The sequence below is a fragment of the Eptatretus burgeri genome, chromosome 14, assembly GCF_056783735.1.
Source record: "Eptatretus burgeri isolate ZD-2024b chromosome 14, Ebu_testis_v1, whole genome shotgun sequence".
NCBI lineage: Eukaryota > Metazoa > Chordata > Myxini > Myxiniformes > Myxinidae > Eptatretus > Eptatretus burgeri.
This window is the reverse complement of record NC_140974.1, coordinates 47082948-47107907: the sequence shown is the minus strand read 5'-3', so window position 1 is coordinate 47107907 and position 24960 is coordinate 47082948. Positions and strand designations below refer to the sequence as shown.

Sequence of the window (24960 nt, the reverse complement as noted above, 5' to 3'; positions counted from 1 at the left end):
TTTCCTTTGGAGGTGAACAGCCAATATTCTCGGGAGATTATGCCGCGTGCGGGAAAGGGAGGGCGGCAAAAGCACGTAGCTGACGGAAGCACAGCACAGGGGTTTATACTCGAACCCACGGCATACCGACAACACAAGCAACTTAAATAATATATTGGTTTTAATGAAAAGAAATCGTACATTTACAATGATAATAATTCATCGTGTAATAATAATGGAACGTGAGGTAAACTAAATCTAATTCCGAGGCGCCTCCACACAGACTTTAATACAGACAAGGGAACAGAATAAATAAAAGTTAAATCCCTCCTTTATCCCGGCACTGAGCTGTGTGCACAGAAATTTGTTTCTGGAAACTTGAAGGTCGCCAAACCGCTTTGTCACTGCGTGGGAATACGTGCCCAAAATGGTGCCCAGCCGCTCTCTGGGCTGGAAACGTACAGGAGGCATTTCGGGCAGCGATACTCAACACCATGGCTCACAAATCACCATGCAACTTCTTTTGTCGATCACACTTGCCGATGCCGCTGCTTTTCAGAATGGCGCCGTCTCTTCCCCCGATGGCACAACACAAGGCTTCGAGGCTGGTCTTACACGATCCAGCCAGCAGTCAATGGCCAGCATTTTGCTCCACCACACTGTGGTGTATTGGCATACGCAGGCAAGGCACAATGCGGGGAGCGTTGTGGGGCGTGGAGGAGTGGTTTTGGTAGTCACGTGTCCGCAAGGCATATAGGTGTTCGTGCCCTAGAGGCATGTGGTAGTCTACAGTGGTGCACATCCGGATACACAATAAACAGAGTTACGGCAACCCTCACGACTCTACGTGCCTCACTGCTCACCGGACACCACACACACGAGCCAATTCGCCTCAACCCGAACACAACAATTGCGCAGTCTCTTTCACCGTGTCAAGGGGAAGGCAGCCATAATTTCCTTCTCTTTCAACCACTGATCCTGCCTCTCTCGCTTCTGTCCCACTCCGAACCTCTTGTCCCGACTGCCTTCTTGTCACACAATGCGAGACTCTCCTCCTAACCTAACGCTCCTCCACTCTGATGTCACGCCGATCAATCATCCACTCCGGGGGCGTGGTTCGTGAGTTGTCACTCCTGGAGGCGGGGTTTCTTGCCTGCTTGGATGTGCAGTTCTGTTGTTGGTTTAAGAATGTGATCCCTTTTTATTGCCCGTCTTGAAAAGGCAAAGACATAGGAAAAGGTCACAGGAGACAATCACATACTGGGAGATATTATCCTTAAGCCTGACCTAATTAACACAGCACCACCCCCCGTGTGGTGACATCTACCACTTAAACTCACAGTTTCCTTACTTAATTTATATTGAGATGTCTCCTACACGTCCACGGACCAAGCTACTCTCTTCACTCCTATCTTTCCGATGAAATTCCTCCAACTACCCCACAAACATAACAATATATCCCTTCCCTTATCTCAAACAATGTATGATTACTATCCTTTGCCCTCTTTCAAACCTCTGTGGTATTTATTTATTTCCTGCCAGATTAATAGTTTTCTGTAATAGCAATCAGACCATGATTATACGTATAACTATACGTAATGTGTGGCAATATAAGTAATAAATAACTATCAACTATACGTAATGCCAAATGTGGCAACAGGTACTTTCTTAATCACTATGCCTGTTCTATTTGTTTCTGTGGTTCATTCCTGATTACTTTAATGCTGAAAACTACATTTGACACTCATTTTTCAAAAGGTTACTGCTGTAAAGGAACGTGGGTATAATAATTTAATTCAGTCATAGAATTGGGCTGGCAGAAATGGTCTGATAAACTGGTTGTCCCATCTAGCGGCAATAGTTGGTGGAAGTTAAAGATCCCATGGTATCCTTTGCAAAGAGTAGGTTTGCTATCACCAGCACCATGGCCAACTTCCAAATTCCTGCCCTAACTACTTAGTCGAATGTCAGGTCGTACAAGCGAGTTCATGAAGGACATGGGCCAAAAATTTCCCTTGGCTAACCCCACAATAACGTGGGAAAATTTTTTGCCATTAAAGAAGAAGAAGATTAATTTATAGAACTGAAGTGGTGAACTGAGTGCTTCACTAAGCAAATTATTTTGGGAAACATGAGCTGAAAATAGGAATTTAAATGTCCATTTTAGCTGTGTGTTGGCTTGGCCTTGAGTGTACTGTACTAGTTTGACATTCTGTTTGTCATGATAGTGACTATGTGCTTCCGATGTTCTGTTGGATAATGATGAGAATGTTCTTAAAGCACATTTTTATTGTAAGGTGCTCTATCTGCATGTTGAAAGCACACGCACGCACACACACACATACACACACATACACACACACACACACACACACACGGAGGTGAATATTTGAGACCTGGGAGGGCTTCCATCCACCCTCTGCAACTCACATATGGAGACACCACTCCAATGCAGGATTCTCAACGAAGGGTGCAATAATTGGTTCCGGCCGGCGATAACTCTTCAGGAAAGACACCCTGGAATCTTTCACGCACACCAAAAAAATGTCAGCACACGTGGCACCCAGTTTAACATCTATCAGATGGATGACACACACATTGTATGTCACCTTCCCTATCACTTTGTAAGCCAACGGCCATCCATATCTCATTCCCAACTGTCTCTGCGGACGTCCTCCTGCAGTTGGGTTACTTTTTAGGAGGTTGGTGGCAGGATTTGCATTTCGGCAACCGTAAAACACTTCTTTCCGCGAAACATACCAAAATCAATATAAACCAATGTCACCCGCAGGGTGACCCATATCTTGCCAAAAGGTGACCACGTGTGACTTCTTTAAGGTCACACTGAGGTGAACAGAGCTGCTATCCACCAGGCGCGACTCCTTGAGGAATATCTGCCTACGAGAGATTCCGATGAGAATCGTTCTACAGAGTAACCATGAAAAATATGCGTTTGACTCATAACGTCACGGAATGACGTCATAATGTCTCAAGCTTGACATATCTAGAAAGCACTCATCGAGGTGTTCAATTTGAGGTACGACACGATATGGTTCCTAAAACTTGAAAATTTGACCTTGGGGTCAAATATGTTTGACCTCAGGCGCTAACCATGAAGGTCAAGGCCAATCGCCACCAAAAATTAATCAGCTGAGCGCCAGACCATGAACTATATTCCCATGAAGTTTGACGACGATCCGATCAAAATTACTCAAAAAATAAGGGTTTCGTCGACTCCCCTGATTTGCGCCAAAGTGACTTTGACCTTTGACCTTGACCTTCAAAATTTTGTGCACTGAAAGGGACCTCTATCGGCCTCTGATATGCGAAGTTACAAAAATTTCCGATGATAACTGTGCTCTGCAGAATTTTTTATACGTGATTACAGACAAAAAAAAATAAAAAAAACATACAAGCTGACTCACATATCTTGCAAAACTTCGTTTTGGCAAGATAAAAAACATATGAAGGTCAAGGCCAATCGCCACCAAAAATTAATCAGCTGAGCGCTAGACCATGAACTATATTCCCATGAAGTTTGAAGACGATCCGATCAAAATTACTCAAAAAATAAGGGTTTCGTCGACTCCCCTGATTTGCACCAAAGTGACCTTGACCTTTGACCTTGACCATCAAAATTTTGTGCACTGAAAGGGACCTCTATAGGCCTCTCATATGCGAAGTTACAATAATTTCTGATGATAACTGTGCTCTGCAGAATTTTTTATACGTGATTACAGACAAAAAAAAAAAAAAGAAACATACAAGCTGACTAACATATCTTGCAAAACCTTCGTTTTGGCAAGATAATAAACCTGAAAACCCACTCCATGGAAGTACCTCCTGTGCAGCTACCCTTCACAGGGCAGCTCAACGGATGACGGGATTGGAGCAAAGCCTTCGGGACCCCCAATCTTTGATGATAGGAGAGAAACCACAGCGTAACCTTCTCGGGTCAGATTGTGGTAGTGTGTGTCTGGGTGGTGCTGAGGTGTCATCCACCAGACGGCGGTCCCTTCGGGTGGGTGCCTGGAATGTCCTATCCCAAAGAGAGGATGATCACCTGTCTCTGTTATCATCTGAGCTCAAGCGTTTGGACATCGGTATTGCACCACTCTCTGAGGTTCGGAGACCGGATTGCGGCGAGATCATGGTGGGTGGTTACACCTACTATTGGTCTGGTCGCTGTGAAGGTTACCATACCCAAGCAGTTGCTCTAGTAGTGTCCAATAAGCCGACTCCAATGATAATTGAGGTAACACCGGTCAACGAGCGTATTATGAGACGAAGGATTCATCACTCTTTGGGTGTCATTTCCCTGGTCTCAGAATATGCTCCGACTGAGGCAAGTTATCTCACCGTGAAGGATGCATTCTATGCCACGCTTGAGTCTGTGGTTCATCAGTGCCCCAGGCGAGTGTCGAACAGCTCTTCTAATCTTGGAGGATTTCAATGCATCGATTTAATCTGATAGGGATGGTTACGAGACATCTGTTGCTTCGCATGGGTCTGGAACTGTGAACCAGAATAGCACTAAGTTCCTTCACTTTGCAAGAAGTCATTGAGTTAGGGTGGCTGGTTCATGGTTTCAGCGCCCACAGGCTCATTGCTGGTCTTGGTATTCCAACGCTGGTGGTGTGGCAAAGGAGATTGACCATGTGCTCGGTGATGGTCACTTTAGGATAATCCAGAACTGCAGGGTCGACCGGAGTGCTCACTTCCTCAATACTGACCACAGGCTTGTTGTAACAACTCTGAAGTTGCAGCTAAATCCATGAGAATGGTACCATCCCAGCCTTGGCTGGATGTTGGCAAGCTCAAGGATGAGAGGGTAGCTCAGGAGTTTGTGAACAGGTTGAGTGGAGATTTGGGGGGTCTAGGTGCTTTGGGGGATCCTGAGAGTTGTGGAGTGCCTTCAAGACCACTGTCCTTGATGTTGCCGGTGAAGGTCTTTGAACTAACTGGAGGGTGAAGAAGAATTTTGTCTCTCAAGGGACACTGGATACCATTGACCAGAATCGCAGGGCCAGGCTGAATGGCAGAGCTGAGCTGTTTAGGGAGTTGTGGCATAAAACTGTACGTGCACTATGGGTGGTTAAGGACACCTATGTGTGAGGAATCCCTGAGGGGGTAGAGCATCACCTGTGGTCAAGTGATTCTCGTCCTGCTTTCAGGGGAATTCACGCATTGCGTTCCTCCAAGCCTGTCTGTGCTGCTATCTGTTTGTACCAGTTTGTGGCGAGGATGTTGAGGTCACAGAGAGATTCACTTACCTTGGCAGTGATATTCATGTCTCTGCTGGCTGTGAACCAGAGGTCAACAGACATCTGGGTTGGACCTGGGGAGTCATGGATTCACTGGATCATGGGGTGTGGCACTGCCGGTAACTGTGCGTGAGGACGAAAGTCCGAGTCTTTAAGTCCTTGGTGCTTCCATTCTTGCAAAATCGATGTGACACTTGGACTCTGACCAGGGATCTGAGACGGAGACTTAATTCCTTTGATACCAGGTCTCTTCGGAGAATCCTTGGCTGATCGGACTTTGTGTCCAACGAGCGGTTGCTGAGAGAGACTCAAATAAAATGAGATTTGCGGCTATCTGGACATGTGGCTCGTTTTCCTGATGCTGATCCTGCTCGCCAGATTCTCCCAGCGAGGGATCCTCTTGAGTGGAAGTGGTCAATGGTCCGACCACATGCCTCGTGGTTGCAGGAAGATTGATCAACTTCTCAAGTTGATAGGGATGGGCCAAGCATTTGCCTGGGGGATGGTCAGACGGAGGCCCTTGGAGTACCCGCGGAAAGAGGACGCAGCGCCGCTCTGCTCCGGCGCATGCTCCCATACCTGACCTGATCTGATCTTGTGTACTAAACAACAGGTGTACAGGGTGACAGTTTAAAGCTGGGCTGAGATTCAAATCCAGGTTGGACGTATCAAGCCGCATACCTCTCGGTCTAGAATATCCTGCGAGGACATTTAAAGATGGGCTTTATTACTGGATTTTAAAAAATAAGAAAAATTAAGTGAATTTGCATTGAGAGTTACAGAAATATCTTTGTAAATCACTTGGGTTTTTGGAACTTTTTCATTCCTGATGTTAAACTATCAGATCAGATCATGAAGCACGCTCTATAGTCTATACAAAGCGTCGGTGTTGCTGACGCAGTTTCTATAGCTCTGGTTATAATCCTGGATGGGTCGCCACTCTGACACAGGATGTTTAACTATAAATTACCTAATTTAATAATCGTATTGTACCAAGTTTGATTTGTCAGTGTTTAATCTGTCGCTTGCTAAATAGCCAAAATACAAATTGTGGAATCTGGTGGATTTTTCTCATTGTAAATTTGCCATAAAGACAATTTGGGGGAAACCTATTGAGTGTTGTGTCTGTACACACCTAAAGTGAATGCCACACACCCATATGGTTAATCTTGAAGCACAAACATTCTGCACATTTGTGGTTATTTTCTCAACCTTCCAAAAAAATTAAAAATTCATCTTGTGAACAAGCCTAACAGAATATTAGTTTTAATTCTGAAATGGAGATGTGGTTAAAAGGGATTTTGTTGAATCGTAAAGATCTACGGAAGAGAGAGCAAGAGAAGGAGATAAAAATACAAAAAGTGGACATACAAATTATCTAAAAAAAATTTGAATACACGATTGAGGCTCTTGGAAGACCTTGAGCAGAATGGGGGAACAAGCTGCACACAAACTGCAACACAGGAAGAAGAAGAAGAAGAAGAAGAAGAAGAAGAAGAAGAAGAAGAAGAAGAAGAAGAAGAAGAAGAAGAAGAGGAAGAGGAAAGTGGGGATGAAACAGAAAAGGAACAAACCGACTGACAACAGGTGAGGGAGATTGGGAAAAATCACAATAACTTGGAAAAAGGGAATGCTTGGGATTGGGGCAATTTAAGAGTACAGGAGATCATGAGTATGGATTGGGGGTGGTGACCTGGGGTAGTGGTGAACAGCTGTCTTGAAACCCTAGGGGGTGGGGGGGGGAGAATGGGAATGGAACTGACTGTGGAAGTTGGTTCCATAGGTGAGAGAAAATGAGGAAAGAATGAGTGGAGGTGAGCAAAATGAGATGAATGTCATCAGGGATCTGTGAGGTATATGACTGGTGAAGTACAAGTTGCTTTGCATCTGATATGGTGAAAAAAGATAGCACAAATTGTACTGAAGACTGTGTTCCATGACAAATCGGAGCAATATGTTGAGTCAGGGTATTTCAAAAAAGTTTATCATGTTTGGTGATGTAGAGTTACCTCCTCCACCGAAGGTGGGTGGAGATTATGTTTTCACCTTTGTCTGTTTGTCTGACTGTGAGCAGGATATCTCCAAAAGTTATGGACGGATTTGGATGAAACTTTGTGGACACCCCCAATAAATACCCCTTAGACCCCATCTTTCTTGCCATGAACATTCTTTGATACATCACAGGTGATGAAGGTTGTAGTCAACTTTCATCGGAATTGTGTTTGTAGTTTCTGAGAAGGAAGCAAATACCTATTTTGGGGGGCAACCCCCCTTAGACCCCTTTTGACCTCAAAATTTTCAATGGCATGAACAAATTTTGGTCCATCTTGGGTGATAAAGGTTGTGGTAAAGTTTCATCAAAATCGTATTTGTAGTTTCAGAGAAGAAGTTGAAAGTATTTGTGGACTGACGGACGGACAATGCGCCATCCCATCATTTCCCTGGAACTACGTTCCAGGTGAGGTACAAAATACAAAAATGGATCCCCTCAACTACAGCCCATTTGGCTGACTACATTTCCAATCATCAGCAAGGTCATAGAATCCATCATTGCAGTTGACATAAAATCATTCCTTTTCTTTCTAAAATCAACAGCTTAATCTCAGATCATCAATTCGGATTCAGACCTGGTCACTCCACCTTGAACATGCTGCTTATACTCTCACAACAATGGTGGAGGTCTTCAATATCAGACATGAGATCAGGACCATCTCTCTGGACATATCTTGAGCTTTTGATACAGTCTGGCATACCGCCTTGCTTTTGATACCGCCTTGCTCATCAAACTGTCTGCCTAATGGAATCCAAGGCTAACTCCACTCTTGGATTACTGACTTCCTCCCCTCTCGTAGACAACATGTGGCTCTCAATGGAACCCTTTCATCTCCTCTCCCTGTCAAGGCTTGAGTACCATAGGGCAATGTTCTGGGCCCCATATTATTCCTAATCTTCATCATTGATGTCACTGACTCTGGAAAATCCTCTTTATCGCTTTGCTGATGACTCCACTCTCTGCTGTCACATGTCATCCTTCTGATCGACAGGCAGCAGCCTCTTCCCTCTCCTCAGACCTTGACAAAATCACAAGCTGTTCAAACGCAATTTTGTTTATGTATCCATATTGTCCACCCTTTGCGTTCTCCCTTACCCCTCATCGTTACCTCCATCCCTTGTTTGTCCGTCTCCATCTACTTTCTTCCTCTGCCCTGCTGTTGTTGTTTCCCTTTTCTCCTGCCGTTCCCTTTGTTACATTGTTTCCCTTTTCTCTTGCCGTTCCCTTTGTTAGGTTGTTTCCTGATTTTTATGTGTAATCGCTCTTCATGTTAAAAAAAAAATCATTCTTTGTTATTATTTTTTGAACAATGCCTCGGCATTCGCGGACTCTGACATTCACATAATTTTTCAGGAATGTATCCCCAGCGATTAGCGGAGTTCGACAGTACTGTATTTGTGCAGTTGCAATCTCTTTTGCTGAAAGCTAGCATAAGAGTATTTTATGGAAATCAATGTGTATGAAAAATTTCAAGGAAATCACTTGTTCGTGTTACGCAGCTCTGCATCAACGCTTACGGGGTAAGCTCTTGCCACGACGGACATTTTCACTGCGCTGGCCCACCAGCAAGACCGACGTGCCGAGTGTTCATCTCAAAGGATTGTCAACCTCTTCAGATAAGGTATTGTTGTGAGAATGTCTTCTCGGGGGCGAATGTTGCATATGGTAGGTTATTTATCTCCTGCACTAAATGTATTAGCAGAAGCTTGAGGTAATTTAATTGTGATATTAGATATACGTCATTTTATGTGCAGAAAGATGTTGTTTACCCGCCCCAATGTTTGTGTCTAAAACCCGCCATCCCTTCAAACCCCCTTTCAATGTCTTTTCTGTTGTAATCTGTCTTTTACGTTCTTTTAAAGCGTCTTGGTAAGATATCAGGCACGAGTTTGGATCGGCACGTCGAGGCGCCACAGTGACCTTGAAGATCATCTGTGTGACCAGTCGGTGTGCAGCACCTTGACCCATCAAACTGGGCCACAGGCCAATAGCAGCTGAGAGGGGAGGGGCTAATGTGTCTTGGTTGGCCATCAGGCATGAGTTTGGCTGGGAAATGTTGAGGTGCCATACTGACCCTCAGGAGCGTCTGTGTGACAAAAATAGGTGGATGGCGCCTTGACCCATCAAACTGGGACAAGGGGAAATAGCAGGGGAGAGGCTAAATGTCATGGCTGAGGGTGTGGACGAGCTCCACAAAAGCGAGTGTAACCAACGTGGAGGAGGAGAGATGCCTGGAACTTCACCTGCAGGGTTTCCCTCTTAACGACCCTCCTTCAAGCGCTGCGTTCTCCGCTACACCCCACCCAGCTTGCCTTGGGCCAGGAAATAGATTGCAGCAAGGACGTTGGCTCGATCCTTCTCGTACCTCATCAAGGTCCTGTCGTCCATCCTTCGCTATTGTCTATTTCTGATGGAATTACTGAGCCCATTAAGTCAGATAAGTAAGGAACTGCTGTTCGTTTGTTCGTTGATTCATGGGTGCGTATACGGTAAGGGTTAAGGGGTGTGTATTGCTGATTGTCATTGCTTCATTTGTATTCTAGCCCCATGTTACTGATTTCATTGTAGAACCACTTGCTCTCCGGGTGAATTTGGGTGGTTCTGATCGTGGTTGCAATTGTTCATGTCCCTTAAAGCTGTGCTTTTCAACCTGGGTAAATGGTGAATGAGATCAGGATTGGGGTGAATGAGAAAGGTGGGTTGAATTGGAGGGTGAATGACTGGTGGGCGAATGTGTTTACTACCCGTAGTAAAATCTACTACTAGATAGGGAAAAAAGTAAGATGTATGACAGGGGAAAAAGTTCCCAAAATGCTCGGGCCTGCAGGAACCCTGGTGTGGGAACCACGCCGTTCCGACACAGTGATGTCTGCCCCTTGGTTCTGCCTCGGCCCAGTCAGGCAAGGCTATTTTTTTTTCTTCATGGCAATGTGTTTCGTATAACAAATTATTTGCAACCCCTCTAGGAGGTACAGAAAGTTTCCTCTCACTTTCCTGTGCACCTCTTCAACTGTCGAAGCAAACTATTTAGTCCTTCGTGACTTCTCTTAGTCTACTCCCGAATTACCTGATTGGTCACAAATGCGTGAGTCACTTGGTGAACTCATTAACGAGATTTTTTGCTTGGTGCAGAATTAACGCATTAATATTAATGCATTAAATCCTGTACATTGCTATTGCATGAGAATTAGTTAATCTTAATAATAATATGCTTGTTCATGTGTCCATCCGTCTGTCTGTAACATTCCATTCCACCTATTCGTTTGACAGTTCGCCTGACTCCAACCCAATTTATATTTCGAAAAAAATCATATGGTTACCTGTCATCTTCATAATGTGGTTACGACTGTTTGTTGCTGTGAAAATATGGCCTTGTAAAAATCAGCCTCAGGGATTTGAGCAGTGGTTTGTTAACTTGTACGTACCCTGCCCAAATAACTATAACTATGTGGCATTCTATCAAGCAGGGCTTAAACCCCATGTCATTAGAAAAGGTCTTTGTCCAAGGTCATTACTTACTTTTCACGATGTGTATATATTCATCAATAGAAGATAATTGGATTCGGTCGTTTATTCATTGTTTTCAGATGCTCGTATATTAAATTCTACATATCTTGCGAGATAGTGCCCTTCTTGCAATGTCTGTATTAGTACTTCAAGAGAACAGTGACGAAGGAAAAGGTGCAAAAAGGTGACCTCAGTCTTGAAAGAGGGAGAGGCATCAGCAGCGGATGTTGAAGATGGCAGAACAGATGACAAGAATCCTGATGCTGATAAGAAATATGTCAGAGAGAAGGCTGAAGTAGATGGCAACTGCAATGGACAGAAAGTGAAGGGAACAAAACAAAAATGACAGCCAGTAAGTTCTGGTCCATCGAAGCTCAAGCATCACAAATGGAATGTGAAGTATGGCTTCTTCTTACCAAGACATGAGTGCTTGAATCCCTTCCCTCAGGGAAATGCCTCTTCTGCTCTATGAGATACAGCAATACTTGTCTTGCCCAGTCAAAGCTGAAATCCCACAGTCCCATTTGAACATACAACATCCGCAGCACAAAAATCGGTCAATCAAGTTATTCGAGACGACACTATCAGCATACTGGAACCAGCAGAACTCGCTGGAGGGAGTAGTGGTTTACCAGGACCAAAATGAGAAACCACTTGTCTTGGCATCCCTCAAGATAGCTCACATCCCATTGCAGAAGAAGCAGCTATTGGGTCATTCTACCTCAGTTCACCCAAGGGTTGTAATCCGACCCCCTCAGATTTGGCTAATTTTTTTGCATGTATGTTAAATATGATAGTCTAAGTTCACATACAAAATTTTAGCTAAATCGAACTAGGGGTTGACGAGATATAATGACCTTGAGAGCTTCTGACCTTTTCGACTAATGTCGCGTTTCCACCAAAATTCAAATCCTCATATGTCAGCAACCCCTTGCCCTATCTCGATTATTTTGGTGTCGTTGGAAACGTAATTGTCCATAGAATGCAAATCCAGCATCGGTTTGTCGATCTAGTTAAGTTAGGGGTGGATTATTTGTTGACCTGACATTTGACCTTGTCCTTGACCTTGAAGACCTCGTGACCTTGACCTGGCCTTGCATGAAAATGAAATTTCATACTGTCTACTATAACATATCAAAAAACTGGAGGGGTAGTATTTTTTGTTCTCGAGATATTTTCGGCCAAAGTTGCAAAGGTCGAAAAAATGCAACCAAACCAAGCTGTTTTCAAGGTCAAGGACAAGGTCAAATCTCAGGTCAACAAATAATCCACCCCTAACTTAACTAGATCGACGAACCAATGCTGGTTTTGCATTCTTTGGACAATTACCTTTCCAACGACACCAAAATAATTGAGATAGGGCAAGGGGTTGCTGACATATGAGGATTTGAATTTTGGTGGAAACGCGACATATGGGACATTTTCACAAAAGCGAGTCAGGTAACGGTAAAGACTGTCCGAGAATTTTTATCAAGCATATATTGCCCAGTCAGTGCAGAGGCCTTATGGTGATCCTGCGTTACTGACATCATTTGAACATTTTTCTAGGCCTTATAAGGGGTTCAAGCACTATTTTGAGAATATCAAAGAAAGTTGATTTTTGAGTTTGTTCTTTACCGTTTGGAGATACGTTACACATAGGTTCAAAGCACGTTACTCATAGGTTAGAAATAAGTTTCGAGTACGATAAACATTACCTTGACGTGTTTCGACTTATGAGTAACTTACAAGTAACGTGTGTCAACGATCGCATAACGTGCCTACAACTTATGGCCAGCGTATGCGGAACATGTGAGTCATACACTGGCATACGTCGGAAAATTTTGAGCATGCTTAAAATTTGTCGACGAGCTCAGCGTACTACGACGTATGCCAGCATGCTCCTAACGTATATAAAACTTACCCATAACGTATTCGACGTGTGCCAGCATATTAGCCAATTTTTCATACGTCGGCATACGCTGGCTAAAACTTCAAGGTGTGACGGGGCCTATACATGTTCATGCTGAAAATTTTAAAATATTGCTGTTATAACACTAATTTTCATAGAAACAGATCATAGTGATATGCACCTAACCTTACTTCCTTAAATAATTGTGTTCATGCCACTCGAGCAGAAACCTGGTAAGGCTTGAATTTAGCACGTTCTTGATGTTATTCATGCACCATTGTCATATAAATGCATAGCAAATTGTGTAAATGTAATAAAACACAAACTTTCATCATCCAATCTGATGTTGTTTTACTCATTCATCATTTAATGCAGAACATTCAAATGACATTGGTGACTTTCAATGTCTCACATTATACATGCTTAATTGATTCAACTCATTTCAGTGATTTCACATTTCAGAGCTTCTTTCAGTGTTTAGATACAAAGCACAGATTATTGATAATGATATTTTTCGTCAGCAGAATTATAATCAAAAGTATCCGGACCTAAACGTGACGAGATGAACTGGAAATACATTTATTCAAGTATATTCACCAAGTTATCTTTCCGATTTTTCAGAAACCAGTGACTTCCATGTGGTGATGATCATCTAGCTGATTGCCATGTCCAAAAGACTTAAACTTGCTCCTCGGGCATGCGCTGCACCGGTTCAACCGACAAACTGGGACATTTGTGCTCTGTGTCAAGAACATGGTGGAAATCTCATAAACCCATCCATAAAAGGTTATGCAACACTAGCTACAAATTTATCTGCCCTTAATGAACTGAACCATGTGCCACTGAGCATAAACATTTCACGACTTGATGATGGCGACGGCATGGAGAAAATGTTGGCTGAACATGAAGCGAAATGGCACAAAGCATGTTACGTCCTGTGTCATGCAACAAAAGTGGAGAGAGCCAGGAAGCTGCAAGAAAAGGCCTGTTCGAATACAGTTCCGTCACCACTGAAAAAACACCTTCGCAGTTCAACCACTCCAGCATGTCCAATGGAAACAGAAGAGAGTCATCGACCAGCTTGTTTTTTCTGTGATGAAACAACAGGGGACTTTCACAAAGTCGAACAATATCCCTTGATACTCGTGTCCGAAATATCGCTACAGAACTCCGAGATACAAAACTGTTGGCAAAATTGTCAGTTGGAGATATGATCGCTATTGATGCTGTATATCACTTAGAGTGCTTGACATTATTCCATAACAAACATAGATCTCAACAAAGACATTCGATTGAAAAGTGTCACCAAATCAACGCAGACTCACTTGCATTTGCTGAGGTGGTATCTTATTTTGAGGAATATGGTCAATTGGGAGGAGACTAGAATCATGTTTTCAAACTTACTGATCTCAAGGCATTGTATTGTGAGCGGCTTCAAAAATTAGGTGGTAACACAACTGGAAACATCCGTTCCACTCGACTGGCAGAGAAACTCCTACAGCATATTCCAAACCTAGAAGCTCATCACAGCAATTTTGGTACTGTGCTGTCATTCAATGACGATATTGGTGACGCCTTGCTCCACGCCTGCAACCTTGATCCCGATGATGAAGCCGTCATGATGATGAGAGTTGCAAAGCTGATTCGCAAAGAAGTGCTTGAGAAAAAATACCGCTTCAGTGGTTCCTTATGTGATGAACAATATGACGATCCCCCAGTGTTCCTCTCTGCTCTGGTCGGAATGATTTTAGGAGGTTCAAATGCAGGACAAGTTATTGATGACAATGAAGTAAGCACAGCTGCCTCATCCATTACACAGTTATTGGTTTTCAATGCTGTTAAGCGTGGTAGGAAAGAATCTGTCGCAGTACGTCACAACTCTGACCGTGAGACTGTTCTCCCATTGTACCTTGGCCTACTCATTCATAATAGAACACGAAACCGTGATCTGATTGACATTCTCTTTCAGAAAGGTCTGTCTGTATCTTATGACAGAGTTTCGCAACTGTCCACAGAGGAAGCAAATAGAGTAATAGACATTTATGAGAAGGAGGGCATTGTCTGTCCTTCTACCCTCCGAGACAAACTATTCACCACTGGAAACCTGGATAACATAGATCACAACCCGTCCTCAACTTCAAGTTATGATTCTTTCCATGGAACAGCAATATCAATCACACAGCATGTCACAAGTGACAATCCTGGTGTTGTTAGTGTCCAGCAGACGATTCCAGAAAACACACAACAGCCCAAGTTAAAATCAATCAAGTTATTACCAATGCCATATATATATATATATATATATATATATATATATATATATATATATATATATATATATATATATATATATATATATATATATATATATATATATATATATATATATATATATATATATATGGCTGGGAGAGAGTGAAAGATGATTCCCCATGGACTCCATGCTGGTCTGCTCTGCCAGAAGCAGCCAAAGGTTGTCAAGAACTGTTGAAATGCGGATGCAAAAAGGAATGCACTAAAACATGCACTTGTGTCAAAGCAAATCTGCCATGTACACAGTTGTGCTTCTGCTCGGGACAGTGTAACAGAGAGTAAGAAGTAAATCTTGGCCATGTTAACACAACACTACAGTGACGTAGTGACTGATATGTTAGAGTAATTCGACAACATTTTAAATGGACACATATGCTGCACCCTTAGCACATGGTTTTCCTAGTTTTTCCATCATATAGTTCCTGCAGTATGGAGAAATACATATTCTAAAGGAACTACATATGTTGTACCTGATCATTCCATGGCTAAATAGTACAGAGTTAAGCCTGGCTACTGGAGCAATTCTTGGAACTTGTTTATGTCATTTTGTTGTGTAGCATAGGTGTCCCTTTAACAGAACGAATGACACACAATTGGATCCCTTAAACTCATAAAAATTGTATTGGTGCCAAGATGGCAATCGGTGCACTCACTCTTGATGTTGACTGTTGTAGGAAATTGTGCTATGGGCGTTAAAAAAAATTACAATAAAGATATATGTTAAGAGTCTTCACATGTGTTTTATTGGATTCCTTGACCTCAAAAACATAGGTATAGACATCAAGATCAAGGCAATCGGGCTACTTAGAGCCGTTTAATGGGGAAAAAATGTGTTTTGCAGTGGCCATTTTGAATTTCTTAATTTTTGGCGGGAACCGCTGGAGTGACATCGTGTTTCCCACAATTTTTGAAATCGGCACACCCAAAAACCCCCGAGGGCAAATTTTCATGCTTCTTTCCAGAAGTGCACACTGATTGCACATATCCACCCCACTATGGAGTCTCAGCCAGCATCAGATAGCCCAGAACCTTGGCATTCCACTTTCTATGGTCAATCAGGTGATTCTGCAATTCACCAGCGAAGGCAAGGAATCCTCAACTTCCTGTTCTGGTCGATCTGGGTCATCAGAAAGGGGTCTTCGAGCTGTCAAGCGGTCCATTAAGAAAACTTCCCGTTGCAAGACAGCAGATGTTGTAGAGGAGGTCCAAGTTAGCTCAAGAACTTCCGTGCTCAAGAACTCAAGTTAGCCCAAGTTAGCCGTGCAGTACCTTCATCAACTGGGCTACTTTGGGAGAGCAGCTCAGAGAAAACCTCTTCTTTGACCAGCCAACATCCAAAGGAGAAAGAAGTGGACTGACGAGATGGCAAACAGACCCTTGGAGTTTTGGCAAACTAATTTTTTTTCCGATGAGTCCCAATTTGCTCAATTTTCTGACAGTGGATGCGTATTGGTCTGGAGACATCCCAGGCAAGAGTTCTCTTTGAACCGATTACATCCAACTGTCAAACACGGTGGTTTTTCAGTGATGGTGTTGGGAACAATCTGGAGCACTGGTCGGTCAGAGCTTGTGGAGTGTGTTGGCAACATCAACACTACGATACACATTTCTGTCCTTGAGGATGGACTTCTCCACTGGTCAGATGGTCAAAAACAACATTCTGTTCATGGAAGATGGAGCTCCATGCCACACTCCAAAAAAGATCAAAGAATTGCAGGACAGATATGGGATCAAGCGACTTCCATGGCCCAGTCAGTCTCTTGACATAAAATCCCATTGAACACCTCTGGGCCATATTGGATCGAGCTGTGCAGAAAAAGTCCAGGAAACCAACATCACGAGCAGAATTGCTAAACCTTTTGCGTGAAGCCTGGGCAGAAATCCCACAAGAGAAAATTTTAGAACTCATTAGTTCTATGTCTGAAAGAATAAGAGCATTGAAATCTGCAAATGGCAAGTCTACCAAATACTAGTGTATGTATTAAAATGGATCAAATGTACTTCAAATGTTCAATAAGTAAATTATATAAAAATCATGGTGTCTATTTACTTCTGTCATGTCTCTGTATAGCACGATATCTCAACGCAAACAGTTATGGACATATTCGGACAAAACTTGGTGGATGAGTTTGGTAGGTGACAATAACAAGCTGATTAGATTTTGGTTCAGGTACGGTTGCAGATCCAGCCTATCAGTGGGCTACAACATGTAAACTATTCAAGCTCGTGATGGTATGCACTCTCCCGAGTGCCATTATATTTTCTCTATTCGATCATTAACTCCGCCACCGAAGGTGAAGGAGGTTATGTTTTCACCCCTTTCTGTCTGGTTGCTTGGCTGTTTGTTTGTTTGCTTGTGTGCAGGATATCTCAAAAAGTTGTGGACGTATCCGGATGAAATTTTGTGGATAGGTTCAGTGTGTGACAAGGACGACTGATTAGATTTTTGTGAAGATCCGGATCCGGATCCAGCTACTTGAATTTTTTAAAGTGATTCTTCACCAGTGAGAAATAAGGCCAAAATGATACAGTATATAGCACGATATCTCAAAAAGTTGTGGACAGATTCGGCCGAAACTTGGTGGACATGTTGGATGTGTGACAAGGAAGAATTGATTCAATTTCGGTCAAGATCCGAATCCAGATCCGGATCTGATAATTTTTTAAGTGATTCTTCACCATTGCGAGATAGTGCAAAACGGATATCATACTGTATAGCATGATATTTCAAAAATGTATTGGGCCCGATATGTTCTCGTGGATCCGGCATTACGTGGCGGAGGTATGCGCTCCACCATGTGCCCCTTCCACTTATTTGCAGTATTCAGTAATGCAGTAAGTGATATATTACATTTACAAGGACCTGATGAACATTGCTGCTTTCAGAAATGTGGGCAGTCAAGTTCGAGGTTGGAGTGGTTGCAGAAGATGGTGATTTTTAATGATGTTGTGTTAAAGGAGACACTGGAATTATATAATCATTGAGCAAACGCTTCAATAACAAACTTGCAGCTCATTCATTTTTAACCAGGCATTGCTGGTGTTGTATGATTAATACAAACTCTACCTTTTAAACAATGTCCATTTTAGGCATCTGAAAACATTGTACGTCTTCATGTTACAGATGTCAAATCAAGGTGGTAGCTCTGGTGGAGTGAGCCTTACAGTACTGAGAGATGCTGTATTGAGCGCTCTTCGATACTGCAGTGCTGTGGCAGAGAGTGGGGTCAGTCACCTCCTCCCGTTGACCATTGCTCGTGTCATAGAAACTGTTGCTGCTCTACTTCCAAGTCTGCAGCAGCACCAGCTAAGGCAGGTTTAAACTACAATGTTGGGATGTATTACAACAAGCATTATCACCCTAATTTTATGCCATGTTGTTTTGAATGTGTGTTGTGCTAATTTTGTGTGGTCTGTCATTGTAGCAGTGTAGCGGCCATTATCAGGTTATTTGAAGCACTTGCAGAGTTGACTGCCTGGGCAGATGCAGCACTGGTTGTGAGGGGACCTGGTCCTGATCTGGCATCTGCTCCAGCCCTGATTGGTGCAGTCAGTGAAGCACTAAAGGTACAGGAAAATGGGGCTAGTGCAGCTCCTTGGTAGCTACACATCAAAGATAATCATCACTGTTAACTATATTTATGGCAGTATAGTTTGAAATGGCACAAGTAACCCATCAAGGTTTCATTTTTTTTAAAAAATTGAAATAATAATCACTTTCTATTTTGGATGTTTTTACTGAAGAAATTTTATCCACCCCATCCCCAACCTACTCTTCACCATATCCCTTATTTCCCCCTCTTCACTTGTACTTCTTTTTACCTCTGCCACCGAAGGTGAAGGAGGTTGTGTTTTCACCCCTTTCTATCTGTCTGTTTGTTTGTTTGTGTGTAGGATGTGTCAAAAAATTGTGGACAGGTTGGGTGTGTGAAAAGGACAAACTGATTAGATTTGTATATGGCTACTAGAATTTTTTTAAGTGATTCATCACAATTGAGAAATCGGGCCAGAAATTATATATAGCACAATATCTCAAAAAGTTGTGGATAGATTCGGACTAAACGTGGTGGATTGGACATGATTTATAAAGAAACACACCTTCCTATAGAAGCTCCCACAGTTGACAGTGTGTGTCAGAGCAGAAACTCTATCATGAAGTCCAAGGAATTATCCGTAGAACTCCGAGATAGAATTGTGAGGAGACATAGATCATAGACAATTTCTAGAGTGTTCAAAGTTCCCAAGAGCACATTGACCTCCATCATTAGGAAATGGAAAGAATATGGAACAACCCAGACTCTTCCTAGAGCTGGCTGCCCAACCAAACTGAGCAACCAGGCAAGAAGGACCTTGTTTCAGGAGGTGACCAAGAACCCAATGACCACTCTGACAGAACTATAGAGTTATTTGGCTGCGATGGGAGATCCTGCCAGAAGGATGACAATCTCTGCAGCATTTCACAAATTTAGGCTTTCTGGGAGAGTGTCCAGATTGAAGTCACTCCTGAGAAAAAGGCACATCACAATACACCATGAGTTTGCACAAAGGTGAGTGAAAGGCTCTGAGACCATCCATCCATTGGGACCATACTCTATGCAGGCGTTGGTGCTGCCTAAGCAGTCTCCTACGCTATTGGGCACAATCCTGGACAGGTCACCATTCCGACACAGGATACCAGCAAGCTGGTACTCATTTTGCCCACCTCAGAAGGATGTCAGGCTGAGTCAACCCCACCTGGTATTAATTCAATTGCACAGCAGGATTTGAACACAGGACCCTTGGATCCCAAGCCCACCACCCTAACCATTAAGCCAACCCCATGCATAGTCTGAGAGCATGAGGCAAAAGATTATGTGATCTGCTGAGATGAAAATTGAACTCTTTGGCCAGAATGCAAAGCGCTACATCTTGCGGAATCCGAGCACAACTCATCACCCAATGACCATCATCCCAACTGTGAAGTATGGTGGTGGCAGCATCAAGTTATGGGGATGTTTCTCATCAGCAGGGACTGGGGCACTTGTCAGGATAGAAGGGAAAATGGATGGAGCAAAATACAGAAAAATCTTTGAGGAAAACCTGCTTCCGTCTGCAAGAAAGGTTCTCCCAGCTGTGTAAAGATAATATATAGAGGAAGAAGAAGAATACAGGCAGGTCCAACGAATAATCGAGGTCGTTAAGTGGAGAAGAATACCTCAAAGGGTAGATACAAGAAGAGAATCTGAATCTCCACAGACCAGCGCACAGCGGGTTAAAGTTGATTTTTCATAGTAAAGGAATCGATGAGTCAATAAACCTTCACAGGTTCTCACACAGAAGACCCCAAATTTCTCCTTCACTGTGTATGGCGGTTTTAAAATGATATGCATCACTCGAAACAGAACATGGCAGCTCGAGAGAAGTCTCAATCCCTGTTTACTCCTTCGTCATTTGCCTTTATCCTTCCTTTCCAAACTTCTTGTTGTTATGATCCCTTTATCCAGTCTGGAAACTTAACAGCGAATGTAACCTTTCCAAGCACAATTAAATGAATATCCTGCTCTGTAACAATAGATATGTTTGGAATTGATGGGGCTGTTTGAATTTGGTGATAATGGCAGTTTTTTTTCACAAGTCATGCAGACAAATACAAACACACAAAAACTTGTGGTTGGGAGGGGGTTTGCAGACTTGGGGTTTGGTGGGGGTGGTGCATTTGAGGACTTGAAGAAGAAATGGGGAGGAGAGGACAGAGAATTCAGGTGAGGCAACAGAGAGCTGGAGAGTTGGTTTAAGGACTTGGGGTGGGGAGGGGGTTTGAAGACTTGCTTGGGGATGAGGACTTGTGGCTGGTAGATTGGGGAATGGGGATGGTGGCTGGTTGAGGATTTGAAGTCACATTTTAGATTATGCAGAATTTCCATGGGTCCCTAATATTGTGCTGTCAAAGAACATTCCTCACAAACTCCATAAATATTCCACACTCTCTTGGGAACAAATTCCCTTATAACAGCCCGGTGGAACCGGATTATCTGCTCGTCTTTTTATATTAAGAAAGTTTTTAAACAACTTCACCATATGTGTTACAGTGATGTTGAAAATGAGTAAGAATAATTCTAAATTTTCAAAATGTTTCATTTCACTCATTTTAAGTAGAGGCTCAAACCAAAGCATCCAACACCGAGCTTCGTAGCGAAGTGGAAGTGATTTTTGCTTGCGCTATTATATAAGCAGCGTGGTTGGCTGACAAATGTGATGTGTTGCAGATGAAAGATGACCTTGGGCAAATGATATAGTCAGGTTCCTCGTGTCCATAATTTGACGTTCGTTGGAATTTTTTGGAGAGTAGCAAACCCCAACATTTTTGGAAAGCTTAAACAATACCAAAACAGAAAATCCATGTGTCACATTTTTTCAATGCATATAATGTGGTCAAATAGGTCGTTTTGGGGTAAAAACCCGTTTTTTTAATTTCAGCTCTGAAAATTCAAAATTCATCGCAAGCATGCAACTGATGATGCATAATTGTTAACCAGAGGACAGTTCTTAGTATAGAATACATATATCTGTATTTTGAGCAATGGTTGTCATGGAAACGGCTATCATTTTGTCAAATTACCGTTTATTTAATGTATTGCTTTCAAATCTTGAAACAAGTAACGCATGAATATGGTGATCAGTGAAATGTACTTAATGTCAAATATGAGTTTGTAGCCAATTGGCATCACTGTCTCTAATGTCACTCATCATTGCCATTGTCATCATCACTATCGTGGTCATGCCGTTCAATGTTTGAGTCCTCGTCATTCTCACACGAAGTGCTGCACATGCAAAGATCAGTGCATGTTAAGTTATTGGCCCTGCAGGAACATCTCTGTGATTAACATTCTGTCTTGCACTGGCACCTTATCATCTCGATAATTGCCTTTGGTGCAGGGAGAATGTCGACCATCTTTTTATTCCTTGTGTCATGGTGGACGGCTAGAGCCGTACCGATAACATGAGGAATTTCCCTTTGATGTTGCGGACGGAATAGAGCAGATTCATTCCGTGGTTTGTACATTGCTTGCCTCCTAGACTTGAGGCCGTACATGATGGTTTGGCTTACAGTTAATACTGATCTGTCCACAACATTTGTCCGTGCTTCTGATTGCATCTCTTCAACTGGGCCAAGCATTATCCAACGTACCATTGCCTTCAGCTCTCCGGGGACGTCCTGTTCACTGTTAGAAACTTGTATATGTTCATCTTGTTGGTCCTTTGTGGAGAAGTTCTCTAGACTTTTACGAACAAGCATAGCTGCTTTGTATATAGCATCCATATGGTCCATTGTATCATCATTTGTAATGCTAGCATTGACCATATCTTCCTCGCATGTCTCAGGTGAATAGAGAATAGAAGATTTCCGTCTGTTCTTTTGGAGCACTGACCTTACATTGGGTAACGCCTGTAAGATTCTATTCTTCAGCCATTTTCTACTGAACGTGGGTACATGATGTTCTAAGGCATCAATACCACCTAGAAGGTTAACATAAGTTGTCTCGATGTCCTCCATACGGAGTTGAGTTTGCTGCTTGGTTATAGACCGGCAGCCCAGAGGGTTTTGATCATACGAACGAGGTACCAATATCTGAGTACAGGGGGTTTTAGGGAGTAACCTGACATATGCAGATATGGATTTCTGCCGGCCACCACCCGCTGCGTGTGGCCCCTGGGGACCCTCAAAGTGGCCCTTAAAATGGGCTAGATCAAACATTGGAGGTACCAGTTAAAACCAGCTTTAAATGAACAAGTACATCCTCCAGAGTGTAGAATGTCCCATGCAAGAAAAATTGTCCGCTGCATAAGGGTCGCCAGAAGCCCCAAAAGGGTCCAAAATTTTGGGCTAGATCAAACATTGGGGGTACCAGTTAAAACCAGCTTTAAATGAACAAGTACATCCCCCAGAGTGTAGAATGTCCCATGCAAGAAAAATTGTCCGCTGCATAAGGGTCGCCAGAAGCCCCAAAAGGGTCCAAAATTTTGGGCTAGATCAAACATTGGGGGTACCAGTTAAAACCAGCTTTAAATGAACAAGTACATCCCCCAGAGTGTAGAATGTCCCATGCAAGAAACTTTGTCTGCTGCATAAGGGTCGCCAGAAGCCCCTTAAGTTGGCCCTTTTGAAGAATTTGAACTAGATCAAACATTGGCGGTACCACCTAAAGCCAGGTTTAAATGAACAAGTACACTCCACCGAGTATAGAATGCCCCATGCCAGACAAATTGTCCACTGCGTTGGCCCAACCAGACACCCCAAATGTTGGCCTTTCGGGAGACTATGTGGAGGTCAAACGTAAAGGCCTGAACTGTATTCTGGGTTGGTAAAAATAATGACAAAACCCCTACCTTGTTATTGTATTCTTTATTGTAATAAAAATCCACATGCAAAAGGTTAACCTTTATGTATGCTCGGGAGCCAGTCTAGTACCACAAAAGCCTCGTAGCTTGGTGGGTTAGTCAGTTGACCCACAATCCAGAGGTCTGGGTTCAAATCCCAGTGGTATCAATCGGGGTTTTTCACTTTGTAACGCGAAAATAAGCGGAGGTGTGTCCTTGGGCAAGGGACTTTACTTCACACTGCCTCTCCACACCCAGGGACAGTGAAAGTATCTCGATGTAATGAATGCTCAGCACCAGCGCTGAAATCAGCAACAGGGCTGTATGCTCCGTTGAGGGGCTGAGATGGTATTCGGAATGAACAGGTCCTGCCAGGGGTAATGATGATGAGGTAAAGCGTGATGAGACATATGTGTAGTGCGCTATATAAGAAATCACATTATAATAATAATAATTATTATTATTATTATTATTATTATTACAAAAGGATTTCCTATGGTGGATCTACTTTAAGACAAAGTTAGAAGACTGGGTGAAAAGACAAAAAAATTTGAACTGCTGCTTCTTTCAGAGAAGCTCAAAAGGTACAGAACCAGGAATGGGAAGTGGGCACTACCTAGCTACATGTTCCTGTACCTACATGGCTTGAAGACAAATCAACGGACTCATACCAGGACAGGAGACATCTGGTTAAGGTACAATTAGACCATGGTTAGATTTCACATTCCTACTCTGCATCTTTAACTTGAGACAAGGTTTTAAAACTCAACTCAAGGCTAAATAAGCTCTTTAATTTGAGCCAAAGTTCACGGACAATACTACCATGACCAATACGACCATGAAACACAGGATGCTCATATCTCTGTTTCACTCTCTGAGTCGTCACTCCAAGATAGTTTGGAACTTGAATCATCAGCGTCGTCAAACTCGATGGCAAGATCTGGCTGGTCACTTTCAGGATCCACGGAACTCTCATCCTCCACTTCCTCTTCCTCAAAAAAAAATTTGGCACAGCAGGTCCCGAGAACCAGTCAGGAGCATAGTATCCATTCTTGTCTTTCCAACCGTAGTTCAGAGAATCCAAACCTTGTCCTGGATGTGCCGAGTCAGCATTGCCCCACACGATGCTAATGAAGTGTGCCCGTCGAGTCTTATGGTTAAGAGTCTTCGCGCAAGGTGGAAGAAGTGCGCAGTCAACCTTCTTGACATTGGCCATGGGTTTTCCTGAAAATAAAAGATGGACTATAAAAGATATGTTTTCATTAAAGTCAGCTGTGACTATTTGTGGAAAGTGTTAACTGGTAGACCTACTTTATTGATTTAAGGCCTTTTTTGTATCTCGTCAATCTATTGACAAAAAAGTTAACAAACATGGCTCCAGTTATACCTGATTCATTTTTCCAGTCATCTGACGCCGTTTTGCATATGTGGCCTCATTGACATCCTTCACGTCACCCTTCATGCCATACAAGGAGCAAACAAACTCTTCTGCTTTCCTCTGGTTTGGTTCCTCTTCAGAAGCCAAACTGCTGAAGAACTGGATGAGTGTTCCTTCTGTGTCTTTCTCGAGAACTTCTAGTGGCTTCACGTTACCC

The 24960-nt window shown here is 42.9% G+C and overlaps 2 protein-coding genes across 3 annotated transcripts in view; one reads left to right on the top strand and one right to left on the bottom strand.

Annotated features, from left to right (window-relative positions):
• LOC147013107 (uncharacterized) overlaps positions 1–24960 on the top strand; it is a 145897-nt gene that overhangs the window by 5795 nt on the left and 115142 nt on the right. The window contains exons 2-4 of one of the 2 annotated variants that reach the window (XM_085854693.1): positions 8796–8917; positions 18132–18319; positions 18433–18593. In XM_085854693.1, coding sequence (XP_085710819.1) covers positions 8796–8917; positions 18132–18319; positions 18433–18593 — 471 coding nt within the window. Of the gene's footprint in view, positions 1–8795; positions 8918–18131; positions 18320–18430; positions 18594–20675; positions 20749–24960 lie in introns of those variants that run through there. The other variant, XM_085854692.1, reaches the window with a different exon arrangement.
• On the bottom strand, positions 21152–22664 carry LOC147013111 (uncharacterized). Its single transcript, XM_085854696.1, has one exon. The coding sequence runs from the start codon at positions 22539–22541 to the stop codon at positions 21867–21869; it is 675 nt and encodes a 224-aa protein (XP_085710822.1). The 5' UTR covers positions 22542–22664; the 3' UTR covers positions 21152–21866.